General features: G+C 37.4%; 1 protein-coding gene across 2 annotated transcripts; it reads left to right on the top strand.

Moving 5' to 3' along the window:
- Window positions 1-365: 365 nt before the first annotated feature.
- psmb2 (proteasome 20S subunit beta 2) lies at window positions 366-15,816 on the top strand. Of its 2 annotated transcripts, none has more exons than XM_052093404.1 (6): window positions 366-582; window positions 2,012-2,134; window positions 4,141-4,211; window positions 11,556-11,718; window positions 11,815-11,864; window positions 13,270-13,314. In XM_052093404.1, the coding sequence occupies exons 1-6, from the start codon at window positions 492-494 to the stop codon at window positions 13,291-13,293; spliced, it is 522 nt and encodes a 173-aa protein (XP_051949364.1). In that variant the 5' UTR covers window positions 366-491; the 3' UTR covers window positions 13,294-13,314. The 2 variants fall into 2 exon arrangements, with proteins under 2 accessions (XP_051949364.1, XP_051949363.1); XM_052093403.1 differs by lacking the exon at window positions 13,270-13,314 and adding an exon at window positions 14,776-15,816 and having other exon boundaries at window positions 367-582.
- The last annotated feature ends 130 nt before the right edge of the window (window positions 15,817-15,946 follow it).

A 15,946-nucleotide genomic window follows, 5' to 3' on the forward strand; every position in this document is an offset into this window, starting at 1 on the left:
TCAATAATTACGGAATAAGGATTTTCTTATAATATATTTTTTGAATTGAGATTGCACTGTGAAAGATCAATTTCTAGCCAATTCTTTATTTTAGAGCTTTGAATTTCAATTCACTATAGAAATATCAATGACCTTTTAAGATGTAATTAATTTTCAAGATTTGGAAATCACAGACGTAAAATTCCCAGGTAGCCTATTCCTTGTCCGTGCCAGTGGAACCCTGTTACGTTTTCGAAATATATACAATAGTATTAGAAACTCACTTTTTTTAGACTAGAGCCACATTCAGGACCAGTTTGCCGTGTCCATAATCAGATTTGGAGCACGTAAGAGTGGAGCGACATATCGCCGCTTTTCTGATGACGTCTAAACAAAGCGCCGATGTTGACCTCCATTCAGCTTTTGCTGTGTAATATCTGATTGAGCTGCTTTGCAACACGATTTACTAAACAGAGTGTATTTAAAGGTTTATTTTAAACTCAAATCACAGCATGGAATACTTGATCGGGATTCAAGGACCAGACTTTGTTCTGGTTGCAGCAGATAATGTAGCCGCCAGCAGTATAATCAAGATGAAACAAGGTGAGTTTGTCATATGTGTATCAGCATATTAGCAGCGGGCTAACCCGTCTGACAGACAGGTAACGACTTAAATAAGTCGATACAAATGCTACAGATTTGAAGTATTAACAGCATTTACTGTTTATACATTTATTTAATATTTTCACTTAAATGTCTTTCCATTTAAAAATAGTTAGGAACTGTGAATAAGTTTTAGCCGAGTTATCTTAGCACTCTGCTAACACGTTTTGTGCCTTGAATTGATTTACATAGTATTTTATTTTAACCCTTGTGCTACATTCGGATCATTTTTGTCTTTTCGATCATTTTGGCTGTAATAATAATATTAATAATACACTGTGTACACAAAATAGTTACACTCAGGTCTTTAAGGACAAAAATGCCCCCATTGAAAACCATTAAAACTGCAATATTTGATATCAGTGCCATTAAAGCATAATATAATAGAATTCATGATTTTATGCTTTCATTCCAGAGCCCTAGCTTCTAGATGACGCCATTTTTCACATATGTAGTCTATGGAGCAAATGCATGCTTTTTTCCTATTTTCTGTTTGCTGTATTATAGAGCACTGCAGGCCAATTGAATAAATTATGAAGCTAAAATTGTTTAGGTGTGTTAGTATGGATGTCATTGTGTGCAGAAACACAACAGTGGCATTATGTAAACAAACATTTAAAGTGTTAAAATCCTGAAAATGAATAAATGTTTGGGAGTTATGGTCAGGACTGATGTTGGTTATAAAGTCAGGGAAAGTGGAAAATAATATGAATGTATAATACTATGGCAGTTGTTTTACATGGACATTTTTGTCCTCTAAGAACCTCTGAGTAATTTATTCTTTACTGATGCACAAGGTTTAACAAGGGTTTCCTAGCCTGCTTAAGTTTATTTAGACTATATTTTAACCTTAATTGGGAGCAAAATGTTAGTTGTTTTCTGTCTTTGTTCTCGAGTGTCAGTTATAAGTGGATGAGTTAGCGATTCTGTTTTGAAATTGAAAGTATGAGCGCGTCAATCCTCCCTGACATTAAATTTACATAGAATAATAAAAAAATGTAAAGGATTTACCATAAGGAAACATTAATGTGTATCCATATGGTGATGTTACCACATTTAAACTTAACTTTACATCAATTACACTTCAGTCCAGCCCAAGTTGCCAAGTCTCTACCACTCATTTTCCATGTCAATATGTTGATGTTTTTAAGTTGACAACTTGCTGAATAATGTATAGAAAATTGCAAAAGAACTAAAGAGTTTGTTCACATAATTATGCAAATAATCCTACTAAGCACCTCTGGGAAAACTAATATCTTTAAACAAGACCACTAATACCTTGAAAATGAAATTGCTGTAGAGTATTTGCAGAAACTGATCATCTAGTAAACAAATGAGGATGTTAAGGTGACCTATGTGTATTTGGCAGATTATGACAAGATGTTCAAGCTCAGTGAAAAGATCTTGCTCCTGTGTGTGGGTGAAGCCGGTGATACGGTACAGTTTGCAGAATACATTCAGAAAAATGTCCAGCTTTACAAAATGAGAAATGGTAAGCATTACTTTTTCTCATTCCTGCTCAAGTATAACTGTTATTTATTAATTGTAGTGGAAAGTATGCTGTAATCTTTTTTTTATTTATTTTTTCTTTACATCATTTACCTGTGAAGTTCTGTTTATTTCAGTGAGCCCATTTACATTCACTCCAATACGCTCATAACTCCCAAAATGAGCTAATTTTAAAAATAGGGCTGCAATTACTAATTATTATTTTGAAAATCGATTAATCTAACGAATATTAGAACGAATATTTGACCATACGTCGATTATTGCAATGATTAATAATTAGCTCTTAACCGATTATTCAGCTTGTGCCCTGACTTAAAATGTTGTATTAAATGTGTTTACTAACAATAAAGAGGACAAAGTCATCTTTTAAATATACCTCTAAATGGCATTCACCTAATTATAAGAAAAACATACTTTTTACTAAGTTTAATTCAGTAAAGAAATTTGCTGCAAAAATCCTATTGTCATCAAGTGTTTGTCTTGTTTTCCATTTCAAATGGTCTAAAATACAAAATACATTTACTTGAGAAGCAATGTATAAGATATTTAGACTTTAAGAGAATGTATCTTAAATATAAGTGTATTTTTTCACTTGATCATACTTCTGCGAGTGCTGTAAAGACAAAATATACTTGTATTCAAGATCTATTCTCTAAATGCAAGTCTTATGAGATCTTATTTGCTGCTTCTCAGTTGAATGAATCTTTTTAAAAATAATTTAGATATTTTAAAATATTTGTATTTTTTATATTATATTCAACATTTTCGGATAACAATTGTTTCGTCTGCGGTATAGCTGCTAAAGAAAATGTACATAGTTTTAAATGAGTTTTAGATATTTATATTGGAAAACAAGCCAAAACAAAAACAAATCAAACTTATTTTGTTGCAGTGTATAATGGGTCGAAGACAACCTCTCTCACCTTTTTGTTCACTTCAATCCATCTTTAACTCACAAAAAACAAACTCTATCTTATTTATAAAGCTGTGTATTGTCAATTTTCTTTACGAAAAGAAATGCGTAGTGACACATTATGATTCACTAAGTTGTGAGCCATCACGTTTAATCTAGCTGCATTAAGTGTGCACGCTCTTAGGATGAGCGTCCCCATGACAGTGTGTGCCTCAGCCAGGTGCAGTTTCAATCTCTCCGATCTCTCTTAGATCAGGACACATCACGCAACTCATAGAAGAGGCGCTGACCACACAGAGAAGTGCCTGTTTAGTAGTTTGTAGTTATTTACATGATCTGCTTCCGTATTATTTGAACTTTAATAAAGCTGCTTATTCCACAACGAGAGTGCTCCTGAATTAACTTTTTTTTTTTTTTTATATTTTTTTTATATTTTTGCACTATAATTTCCTCATACTTTGCAATCTACATCACCTGAAGCTGTGAAAGTTTAGAGTGCATCTGGACTGTACGCTGTGTAATTCTTCCTCTACTCAGTCAGGTGCGAACTGCAGTGCTGCTCTCATGCGCCATCATATGAGTTTAATGTGATCTCACGTTACGTTAAATGAGATCAAACGACTATTCAACAGCGAGAATTAACGTAGACTAATTGTTTCAGCCCTATTTAAAAACACGACAAAGGAAGAAATCCATGTTACCATGAAGAGGCATGCATACATTAATTTGGATTCATTGGATAAGCCAGTCAGAACTGCGGTGAAATCGGGGTAATGGGCAGAAATCTACCCATTTCGATCGGTTTATGCTGTTTGCGACACCGATAATGAAAAGCTATTTCATGTGTCGGTATGTCCACACACGTTGTCGCATTATTAATCATAATCAACTCAGTGTAGCAAATGTCTTGTGCATTTGATAAAACAGTTCTCATTACACTGAAGAAATGTATAGTCTTTGTGTACTTTTTAAATTTTTTATTCTATAATATTATAGCATAGATCTTTCCACTTGCTCCAGCAGTTCTTCTGTTTTATGGATTTATTCTGATTTAACCTTAAACTTTCCTTCATCAGGATATGAGCTCAGCCCAGCAGCTGCTGCAAACTTCACAAGGAAAAACCTTGCAGACTATCTGAGGAGTCGAGTGAGTACAGAACCTCTTATTCAAATTTTGCTAGCTTCATTTTTTAAATTTTCATACTCCATCATTCTACAGATGAAACAATGCCACAAATAAAATCCAATATTCATTTTTCAATTAGATTTTTTTTGCTAGTTGATCCTTAGCCATAAATGTTTGATATGACACAAAATATGTAGTATTGTCATGGAAAATAGTAAATTACAGCCTGAATGACTAGGCTGTCTTAAAGTGATAGTTAACCCAAAACATTTAAATTCTCTCATCATTTACTCACCCTTCCCAGATGTGTATGACGTTCTTCTGCGTCATATGAAATGAATGAAGATATTTTGAAAAAAAAATAAAAAATCAGCTCTGTAGGTCCATACAAAGCAAGTGAATAGGTACCAACATTTTGATGCTCTAAAAAGCACAAAGGCAGTATGAAAGTAATCCATAAGACTTCAGTGGTTTAATATATGTCTTCAGAAGCAATATGATAAGTGTGGGTGTGAAACAGATCAATATTTAAGTCTGTTTTTTTATGGGTGTGCTGAGTGACTCCAGCCAGGTCTCCTAAGCAACCAAATTGGCCCGGATGCTAGGGAGGGTAGAGTCACATGGGGTAACCTCCTTGTGGTCGTGATTAGTGGTTCTCGCTCTCAATGTTGCGCATGGATCGTGGAGGGTAGCATGAGCCTCTACATGCGGAGTCTCCACTGTGTCATACTCAGCAAGCCATGTGATAAGATGTACGGATTGATGGTCTCAGTAGTGGAGGCAACTGAAATTTGTCCTCTGCCACCCGGATTAAGGTGAGTAACCACGCCACCACGAGGACCTACTAAGTAGTGGGAATTGAGAATTCCAAATTGGGAGAAATGGGGGAAAATAAAAAAAGGTTGTTTTTATTATAAATTGTCCTCCCTGCCCAGTAGATGGCGATATGCACGAAGAATACAAATTGCCAAAACAAAGAAAAATGTGAAGGTAGAGATTGATGGTAAAAAGGGACTTAAATATTGATCTTTTTCTCATCCTCATATCTCTTTAAGAAGACATGAATTTAACCACTGGAGTCATATAGATTACTTTTATATTGAATTTATCTCCTTTTTGGAGCTTCAAAGTTCTGATCCACACATGTGCTGCTGTGGCCAAAAGTATTGGCAGTGTCATCAATTTTGTGTTTCGCAAAGTTTGCTGCTTCATGGTTGTAGATTATTTTTTCACATGTTTCTATGGTATACTGGAAAACAATGATAAGCATTTCATACGTTTTAAAAGCTTTTATTGGCAAAAACATTCAATTTATGCAAAGAGTCAATATATACAGTGTTGACACTTGTTCTTCATAACCTCTTCAATTTGCTCTGGCATACTGGTTATCAGCTTCTGGGCCAAATCCTGACTGATGGCAATCCATTCTTGACATATTAGTGCTCTGATTTGATCACGATTTGTGGGCTTCTGTTTGTCCACTCGCCTTTTGAGGTTTGACCACAGGTTTTCTATGGGATTAAGATCCAGGGATTTGCCTGGCGACGGATCCAAAATTTCCAATGTAATCATCTCCGAGCCACTTCATTATCACTGTTATGTTTATTATGTTGTTATGTTATATATTATGTTGCCTTGTGACATGGTGCTCCATCATGCTGGAAAATGCACGGATCGTCACCAAATTGCTCCTGGATCGTTGGAAGAAGTTGCTCTTGCAGGACGTTTTGATACCATTCGTTATTCATGGCAGTGTTTTTGGGCAGAATTGTGAGAGTGCTCACTCCCTTGGATTAAAAGCAACCCCACACTTGGATTGTCTCAGGATGCTTCACTGTTGGCACGACGCAGGACTCATGGTAACGTTCACCTTTTCTTCTCCAGAAGAAGATTTTTCTATAGATTTTCCAGATGTCCCAAACAGTCGGAAGGGGGCTTCATTAGAGGAAATATCTTTGCACCAGTCTTCTGCTGTCCAATCCTTGTACTTCCTGCAGAATTTCAGTCTGTCCTTGATGTGTTTCTTGGAGAGAAGTGGTTTCTTTGCTGCCCTTCTTGACACCAGGCCATTGTCCAAAAGTCTTCACCTCACTGTGTGTGCAGATTCACTCACACCAACCTGCTGCCAATATTGAGCAAGCTCTGCACTGGTGGTGACACTATTCCGTTGCTGACTCCTCAGGAGGAGATGGCCCTGGTGCTTGCTGGACACTCTGGGACGTCCTGAAGCCTACTTAACTACAGTTGAACCTCTCTCCTTGAAGTTATTGATGATCCAGTAAATGGTTCTTTCAGGTGCAATATTCTTTGCAGCAATTTCCGTGTGTGAGGTCATTTTCATGCCTTGTGACATGGTGCTCCATCATGCTGGAAAATGCATGGATCATCACCAAATTGCTGCTGGATCCACAAATAAAGAGGCTAAATTACTTACCATTTATAGTACATTAACTATAATTCTTCTCACACATGTAGATTATGTACAATAACAAAAATTTCACTCACAGCTGGTGAATTGAAGTCCAACAGTAATTGTTTTAAATTGATTTATTGTTGAACGCAATTGATTCACCAAACAGTGCTTTAAGTAGATGAATTTAGAGATGGTACTTCTTGAAAAGGGTTTTAACATGCTGGCAATTACAATAGCTACTGTTGGCACTCTAAAGCACAGCATGATGAAACTCTCAGAGGTACATCTCTAAATTCATCACCTTAAAAACATGCTGCCAAGAAGTTTTTTAAACCTAGATAAATGCATAAGTCTACCTCACTAACCCATTAGTTAACAATTCTAATCCATCTCTACTATGTAGACAGCAAAGGGTTGTGTGCCGCACAGTGTGTCTGAACAAGTGCCCTCCCTGTAACTGGTGTAAATTGTGTTTGGAGACAGATGCCAATATGTTTTGAATGACTAGTGGTGATATCAGAGTCTCAGAGGTCGTCGACACCTGCGCCTACTCTGTAATGTGAGCCTGCCTATTTCAGACGACCTTTCTCCAAATGTGTGTGTGTGTGTTAAACTCAGGGCAACATAGAGTGCACCCATCTGTGTAAAAATGGGCTTGTCGCCATCTAAGCTTTTTTTGTCTAGTAGTGTGTGTTAATTTGTTAGGAAGAGTGTAACTGCCTCCTGTCACAATAGCAGAGTGGAGAAAATGATTACAAAAAACAATTAGTACAATCCAAAGGGGGGTGAGGGTGGAAGGGGATGTCTCTTGGGGCAGAGGAAGTGCTTCAAGTTCATAAGTCAGCACGCTTTAGTTCGCCTCAGCCTACTTTTCCTTTCTTAACTTAAAACATGCTTGCCCACAGAGCAAGAATAAATTAGTCCATTTCAATATTTTTTTTTTTTCTCTAATTTGCCTTAAAGCGGTGAATGTTTTGCTAGTAGATATCCTTTTATTCACATATTGATTTTTGGATACTGCTGTGATCCCTGATGTGTATAAATATTCAACAGAAGTGTTTTCTTTTTCTTAAATTCTTAAAATCTTATTTAAATGGAGAATGATTGGTAATCGTGCAAACTAATGCTACGATTTTATTATTTAAGTGAGGATTTTATGTATAGACCCAATTTCACTCTTGTGCTTAAACCCTTTGGGATGTTTAAATGAGAGAGATGTCATGCACGCTTTAAGTGCCAGGTTTCTAAAAAAACAACTGGGCCTCTGGGCTCCCCTGGAGTGTGAATTTGTCCTCAGATGGATCTTTACTGAGAAAGAGAATGGTAGGGGCAAAAAAAGAAGAGGTAGGCTACTAGAAACTTTCTGATTAACCTGAGCCAGCTTCATTGTCCATGGTTAAATCCACATAGAGACCAACATATGGGAGTTACTGTTCTTAACGTGCCCTTTACAGCCAACCCCAAATTTACGGTGGTTGTTTTATGCGTTTTGCTTTTGTTTTGAAATTACTGCTGCATCTGAGTTTACTTGAAGCTATCCACAAAACAGTCTAGCAACAGTTTGCCATTATTGGCACGTGAGAAACATTATTGGCAGCCTATTCTCTCCCAGCACACTGGCACAAATAATTACTGATGCCATATTGCAAGGCATTCCCCTGTTCCGCTACAGATGAACAATTAATACGGCAGATTGGGCAGAGATTCCGAAGAGAAGAACATGTCCTGTGGCAGTGGGCAAGGGATGGGAACACAGGAACAGAGGATAAAAGACAAAGGCAGGATGAATGATACAATACTCTATCAGTCTCGGTGCCCATCAGACAAAGCTTTTATTTGGTGCCCCTCTGATTTTTCGTTTTCAACACTGGGACTAAGTTAAGAGGAAAGGCTGTTGTGTTTGAACAGTAGCTCATGAGGCAGGTGGAGAATGCATGAAACAGGTGTTGAGTTTATACAGATAAGGGTAGATGACACTCCAGGGAATTTCATACAAACTCAAATCTTGTCTTTCAACGAGCCCCCTGTTCCTGTAAACCCTCCCTGCTGGGAGTGAAGCATATTGCACAGGTGAGCTTCTCTAGGGGGTGTTTACTCACTCAAACGTGTCCCCAAAGACCTGCGGAGAAAAGGGGACATCCCGGATCAGATTAAATCCTCTCAGGTGTGTTTGATGTGGAGTTGCTTTAGTCTCAGCCATAGAACAGGAAGAAACTGGACCTAGTGCAAATGATTCATTTTTATTCCGCTTAAATAAAAACCCTGGCATTAAATTCAAAATCGACCCTATTTATTTTCCAAATATTTATTCTTGATCTTATTGTAATTGATTCTATCTAGGGTTGCACGATTATGACAAATCTAAATTGTTGATTATTTTCATTGATACTGTAATTGCAATTGATTTCAAATAGTAGAATTTACATTGACATATTCATTAAATAATAATAATAAACTTTAATAGCGCCTCTCAAAACGCTTTACATAGAAAGGAAAATACAAATATAACAATACAGAGCTTAATACAAATGGATAAAACATGCACCTCAAAACAACTAATGATAAAACACAGTAAATAAAGTGAAAGTATTAAATACAATAGTATAAATTAAAAGCCTCTTTGAAAAAATAAGTTTTTAGACATGGTTTAAACACACTAAAAGACTGAACTTCTCTAAGTTCTGAGGGTAGATGTAATCTTCTGCTGTTGTAGCCCATCTCCCTCGAGGCCCGACGTGTTGTGCATTCTGAGATGCTATTCTGCTCTCTACAATTATACAGAGTGGTTATCCGAGTTACCGTAGCCTTTTGGTCAGCTTGAACCAGTCTAGCTGTTCTCCGTTGACCTCTCTCATCAACAAGGCATTTCTGTCCGCAGAACTGAAACTCACTTGACTTTTTTTTTTTTTGGCCATTAATCAGTGTAAACTCTAGAGTCTGTTGCATGTGAAAATCCCAGGAGATCTGCAGTTGCAGAAATACTCAAACCAGCCTGTCTGGCACCAACACTCATGCCTTAGTCGAAATCACTGAGACAAAATGTTTCCCCCATTCTGCTGAACCCAATTGTATCTGCGTGATTTTATGCTGTGCTCTGCTGCCAAATGATTGGCTGATTAGATAATCGCATGAATAATTAGGTGTACAGGTGTTCCTAATAAAGTGCTCAGTGAATGTGTTTGTATATTAATAAATCAAAACAGTGTCATCACATTAGCCCTCTTGCATGTTAAACAGAACTGTTATTCAAATGTGGAATAAATTATACAAAAAAAGGTCAACTTCTCTATGATTGGTTACAATGCGAACTTAAAAAAATGCATAAATGAGACATTTTGCCACTAACAAGCGGTGTTAGTAAGTTAATCAAAATAAGAAATCCCCTAATCTATAAAATAATCACATTACTAATGATTTTACTTTAAAGTTATTTCTTTAATCACTTTTCCAAGAAAAATTCTCTGAAACGACTTTCCTTTTCGGATGATTTTTTTTTCAACTCCTGTCCAATTTACCACCTGTCAAATTGAGGCCACTTTTCACAATGCAATCAATTACCAATATATAAAATCAATTTGCACCCTACATTTGATTTTTTTGGTCAAATATCCTTTCAATCCGAAATACATCAAATCGTTTGCGAACGATTTCATGTCAACTTTAATTTTCCACCACTAGACCAAAACCAGTGGCAAAAACAGTAACTGTTTTCAAACACCATTCTCCGATTTGCTATTGGTTAAACAAACCAATAGTCCCCTCACAGTCTTACACCAATGGTTAAACCAGAAGTTGATTCATTGGACTGCACAAACTGGGGTAAAAGTATTTTAACTTCAAAAATTTGACACACCTCACCTTTGAAGTTACCCAATAACACAAAAGCTGCCGATTGCAGTGGAGGTGGATTGAAATCTCAGATTCTGAGAGCTGTGCCGACTGCGTACATGTGGGAAAGGGAATGTAGTTTTAGCTGAACAGAGTTTAAGTAGAGATATAGAGCGCGAGATAGAGGGAGGAAAGGACTAAAAGAAGTTTTAATGAGAGCTGGCACTGCTCCAGGGCATCGGGGTGAGGGCGGGAGACGGAGGGGAGGAGAGAGGAGGTGGGTAGGTGCTTGCGGCAGCAGGGGTGCCGTCTTCCTGCAGATGTCACACTGCTGGTGACACCAGCGACCCCCTTCAGACCACTCCACACTCCCCTTCCTCCCCTTTGCTCCGATTCGCTCCCCTTTCTCGCCTGTTTCACACCCCTCCCTTTGGTCTCCTCTCTCTCTTTCTCTCTCCTCTTACTTGCTCTCTCCATCTTACCCTTCTACTGCAACATCCGGTGATAACTTGATACGGTTGATGGCGTTTTCAGATTGAGTATATGATTTAATTTTGAATCGCTGTAATCACATTTGCAACAATTAGAGTAAATGTGTGTTGAGTTTGGGTATGCAATATGTTTATTTTCCATTTAATACAATTGTCCTTTTTTTTATTTTTATTACACCACCCTCTGGAATACTTGAATCTGATTTGTCAATTGCGACATTATGTGGCCAAATACATTTATACAATGGCCGATAAAATGTGTAATTGACCGTTGTCTCAGGCAAATGATTTCATACATGGCTGTGCCGGTTTCTCATATCACTCCACAGTCACTTTCTACTCGCATAATAAAATAGTTTCAGCTCGAATCAGTATTCATATCAGTCATGTCCATTTATTTATTTATTTATTTTAAGTAGCTGTGGAATTAGCTGGATTACCGTCAGTCGACCATTATTGCTAAATAAAACCCTTTAGGGTGATCCAAGATGCATCCCCTTCATTTCGGGATTTATTTTTGTGAAAATGACAGTCTGACTGTACATTTATCCCTCACATATTGGATTTATTGAATTAATTTGTTAACAAGTTGTTGATACAGTGGAAAAACTCAAAGCTCTTTGTCTTTTTCAGACTCCATACCATGTGAACCTGCTTCTGGCAGGATATGATGAGACTGATGGTCCAGGACTGTATTACATGGACTACCTGTCAGCACTTGCCAAAGCCCCCTTTGCTGCACATGGATACGGTGCCTTCCTCACCCTCTCCATCCTGGACCGATACTACAGACCAGGTGGATCTACACTCTCACTTGAGAGGGTCAAATTATTGTAGATGTATTTTTTTTAACCCTAAACCTTCTTCTGTTTTTTTATGTTTTTTACTTCAGATCTGACTCGTGAAGAGGCCATGGATCTGCTGAAAAAATGTTTAGAGGAGGTAAGATGCAGTCTATATGTGCTGGTCTATTCCTCCACATAGTTGAGTTCATAACTCCTCTCATTCTAGTTAGCAGGTCATAATACCATCTGTACCACATCATTCACACCTAAAGCAAAAATGCCCAATTCTGATTTTCTGTTAATGTTTTAAGTTGTGCACACAACCTTTTAAATTTGACCCATATCAGATACTGGTCTAAACATTTGACAAAATGAATTATATCATCAAAAGGCAGCTTTACACTGCAAAGGAAGCACAGAAGCTGCATCTGAAGTGGCATGTATTCCAAGAAACTTTGTCTTGTTATAGAGTTGTCATGAATGTATTTATACTGCAATTACAATTGCATTAATATTGTTATGAGATTCATGATTTAAATATAAAATGATGACTATAGAAAAATCAAGTGAGTGAAAATATACATTTGGACTTTTAAATAAGAAACTATACTATGCTCCATCATGACAACAACAACTAAGTTTAAGGCTGCTCTAATGTTGCATTTTATTTAGACAGAACCAAAGCAGCATCAAAACTACCTTTGATACTAAGGCATGAGCTGGGTCAGAGCAGGCATAATTTAGTCTGGCTTTTATGCGGTATTGCAAATTTACACAGAATTATAAGCAAAAAAACTGCTACAAAGAGCATTTTCTTTTTCATGGAAAAGTATGTTAAAAAATATTTCCTAACCCCTGAAAGATGTTAATGACATAAGTGTTGTGAGATATCTCAATGGTCTCTGTGACAGCACTAAACTCTGTAAACAAAAATGTGTCCGCGGTCTCTGATGCTTTCTGCCTGCCAATTATTTTGCGTGTTTTCATAGTATTGTAGTTGCAGTGAATTAATGAGTCTTAAAGGTTAGTTTACCCAAAAATTTAAATCTTCTCATGATTAACTTGCCTTTAAGCCATACAATGCAAGTAAACAGGTGCCATTAGACTTCTGGCTATTTGACAGTCCAAAAGGCACATTTAGGCAGCATAAAATGTATCCACACGACTAAAAAAATAATGAAAAAATGGATAATTAAAATGTTTTCAACTTTAAATTGTTGCTTCCAGCCAGTGTTGGATTGCTGTTTGAAATGACCTAACTCTTGCATGATGTTCATTTCTCTCTTGTATTCAAAGCGCACGCTTCCGTTTTGATCGCGCCATTGTGCTTAAGCCACTGATGCATCAATTGCTGGGATGAAGTGATTATTTTAAAGTTGTAATTATCTATGTATTTTTTAACACAAATCTATCGATTTGCTTCAGAAGATGATAATCGTTCGACTGTGGGGATTACTTTTATGCTGCCTAAATATGCCTTTTGGACCGTCAAATAGCCAGCAGTCAAATGGCACCTGTTTACTTGCATTGTATGAACAAAAAGTGCTGAAATGTGCTTATAGAAATCTTCACTTCAGTTCTGCTGAAGAAGGAAAGTCATACACATCTGGCAAGGCTTAAAAGTAAGTAAATTATGAGAGGATTTTCATTTTTGGGTGAACTAATCCGTTAATGCCATTTTTCTGCCATTGTTCTCATAACAGTTGTCAGTTGAGGGCGCTATTTTGCTGCTGTTGTTTTTGTCAACTGCTTCTGCTCAGTGTCTGTCTTAAAGCTGATTTGGTATATTTTGAGTGTGGAAAGAGGGGGCGTGGCTAATCCTATGGCTCAGCTTGTGGAAATTCCTGAATGGCTCAAATTGCTTCCAGCACCTTTAACACTGCTGTGTAAAGACATCTCAAAATAATATCACATTTTGTTGTTATATGAACATTGAAATAGTTTTGAACTTCAAGGCCACGTCCACACTAATTTGTTTTCACTGTTTTCAGTTTCCTAACACAATCATTTTCAAAATTGTGCGGTAATGGAGAGTGTTTTTTTAAATGCTAATTTTCCGATGAAGGAAAATACTGTTCTAGTGTGGATGAAAGTCGGAAACATAGTAAAATTAACATGTTTTTTTTTTTTTTTTTAAACTAAATTTATTAGTGTGGATGAGGCCTTGGTTTTAAATCTATGGATCATTAGTATTAAGATTTTAACTTCACTCATCAATATTCAAAGCAAGTGTTGAGAGTTAATTAATCAATATATTATCTTTTTATGTAGATTTTGCACCTTTTTGACTAATAATATAATGCGTTTCATTATGTTACCAAGGGTAAATCAACTACGCAATTATGACACATATTGAGTTTGATTGAATTCTGACCTGACTGATACATATGCAATATATATATATATATATATATATTTGGATTTTCTCCCCTTTTCCCCCAATTTGGCATGCCCAATGCGCTCTAAGTCCTCGTGGTGGTATAGTGACTCTATAGTGATAGAGTGGTGGAAAATTAATCTCAGTTGCCTCCACATCTGAGACAGTCAATCCGCGCATTTTATCACATGGCTTGATGAGCACTTTAACACGGAGACCTAGTGCATGTGGAGGCTTCACGCTCTACATGGCATACATGCACAACTGACCATGTGCCCCACCGAGAGCTAGAACCACATTATAGTGACCATGAAGAGGTTAACCCAACGTGACTCTACCCACCCTAGCAACCGGGTCAATTGGTTGTTAAGAAAGCCTGACTGGATTCACTCAGCACATCCTGGATTCTAACTTGCTACTCCAGGTGTGGTAGTCAGCGTCTTTACTTGCTGAGCTACGCAGGCCCCCACATATGCAATATTTTTAACATATAAAAGTGGTTCAGATTGTAATTGAAAAGACTACTATCATCTGCAGTGTGAAATGAAATTGATTTAAAGGAAGTTTTAGTTGGGTAAATGGTCTATCTTTTGAGCTGCTTTTTTTTTTTTATAAACATGTTTATAGTTACATAATATATGGTCTTGTGTGTAACCTTTAGTAACTGTTTCTATATATATTTCTCCGACAGCTCAGCAAACGTTTCATCCTGAACCTGCCTTCATTCACTGTCCGTTTGATCGACAAGGATGGCATCCATGACATGGAGAAGCTTCCCGTGGGCCCCAAATGAGCAGCTACTGTTATTCCCCTCTAGCCACACTCTTTTGTACTGCAAATTTAACCCTCTGTGCTCCAATAAAACATCGACCCCATGTTAGTTATATGCCCCTCTTATTACGTGTTTCTTTCATTCTTAAAGGGATAGTACAGCCAAAGTGAAAATTCATGATGTTCCAAATAGAATGTTATTTTCAGTCACATTCTTTGCATGGAAAAAAGATGCAATGAAAGATTCTGCCTAACTTCTTTTGTGTTCCACAGAAGAGAGTCATTGAATTTTCATTTTTGTCTGAACTATCCCTTTAACGAGTTCAGCATTATGTATTTTCTTTAGATTAAATTTGATTTTGTAGATTGAACCACTGCTTGCACTTTGCCATACAAAAACCATCTCTGAAGTTTTTTAGATCTGAGTAAAGAAGTAGTAAAGTAGTGGTGTAGTAAAGAAGTACTCCACAATCAGAGATGTGCACTTATGCTATCTTTGGCTGTGTACTTGTTTCCACACTCCTTTTGTACACAAGTGTTTTTACACTTGATTCGTGTTCATTTGCGTGCACTCTCTCTCCCCTCCACATACAGGTGATTAATAAACATTAAACAATCCCTCTATCCTGAACACACCGGAATCTTAAGGGGCGAGCAGCATATGTTTGCCTGCAGGCAGAGAGAAATGCAGAGCAGCCCTGCTGAGTGTCAGTGAGATGAAGGGAGGGAGGGGGATCATGGAGAGGGGGAGCAGGGAATTGACACTCAGGATGGTATGTGTGTTTGTGTGTGAGAGAGCCGGCAGGGGGGCAGGTATGGAGATGTAGGCCCCTAAGCAGACGAAGAAAAGTAGAGTGACAGATGGGGTGAGAGGAGACTGAAACGGTAAAAGAGACTAGCAACTGTTTAGATGCATTCGGCAACTGTAGTGATTGTCGAACCCCTGGGGGTAAGTGGTGTGGTCTGTTTTATCTCAGAGGTAATTCTGCTGGTTTTGCCACTGTGTCACATTGAGGTTTGGGTAATGTCACCCTGCCTTTAGCAAATGGGGATGGAAATTTCAAACATTCCCCTGGGTGTTCAATTTGCAT

Source organism: Xyrauchen texanus, chromosome 26, assembly GCF_025860055.1.
Source record: "Xyrauchen texanus isolate HMW12.3.18 chromosome 26, RBS_HiC_50CHRs, whole genome shotgun sequence".
Lineage (NCBI taxonomy): Eukaryota > Metazoa > Chordata > Actinopteri > Cypriniformes > Catostomidae > Xyrauchen > Xyrauchen texanus.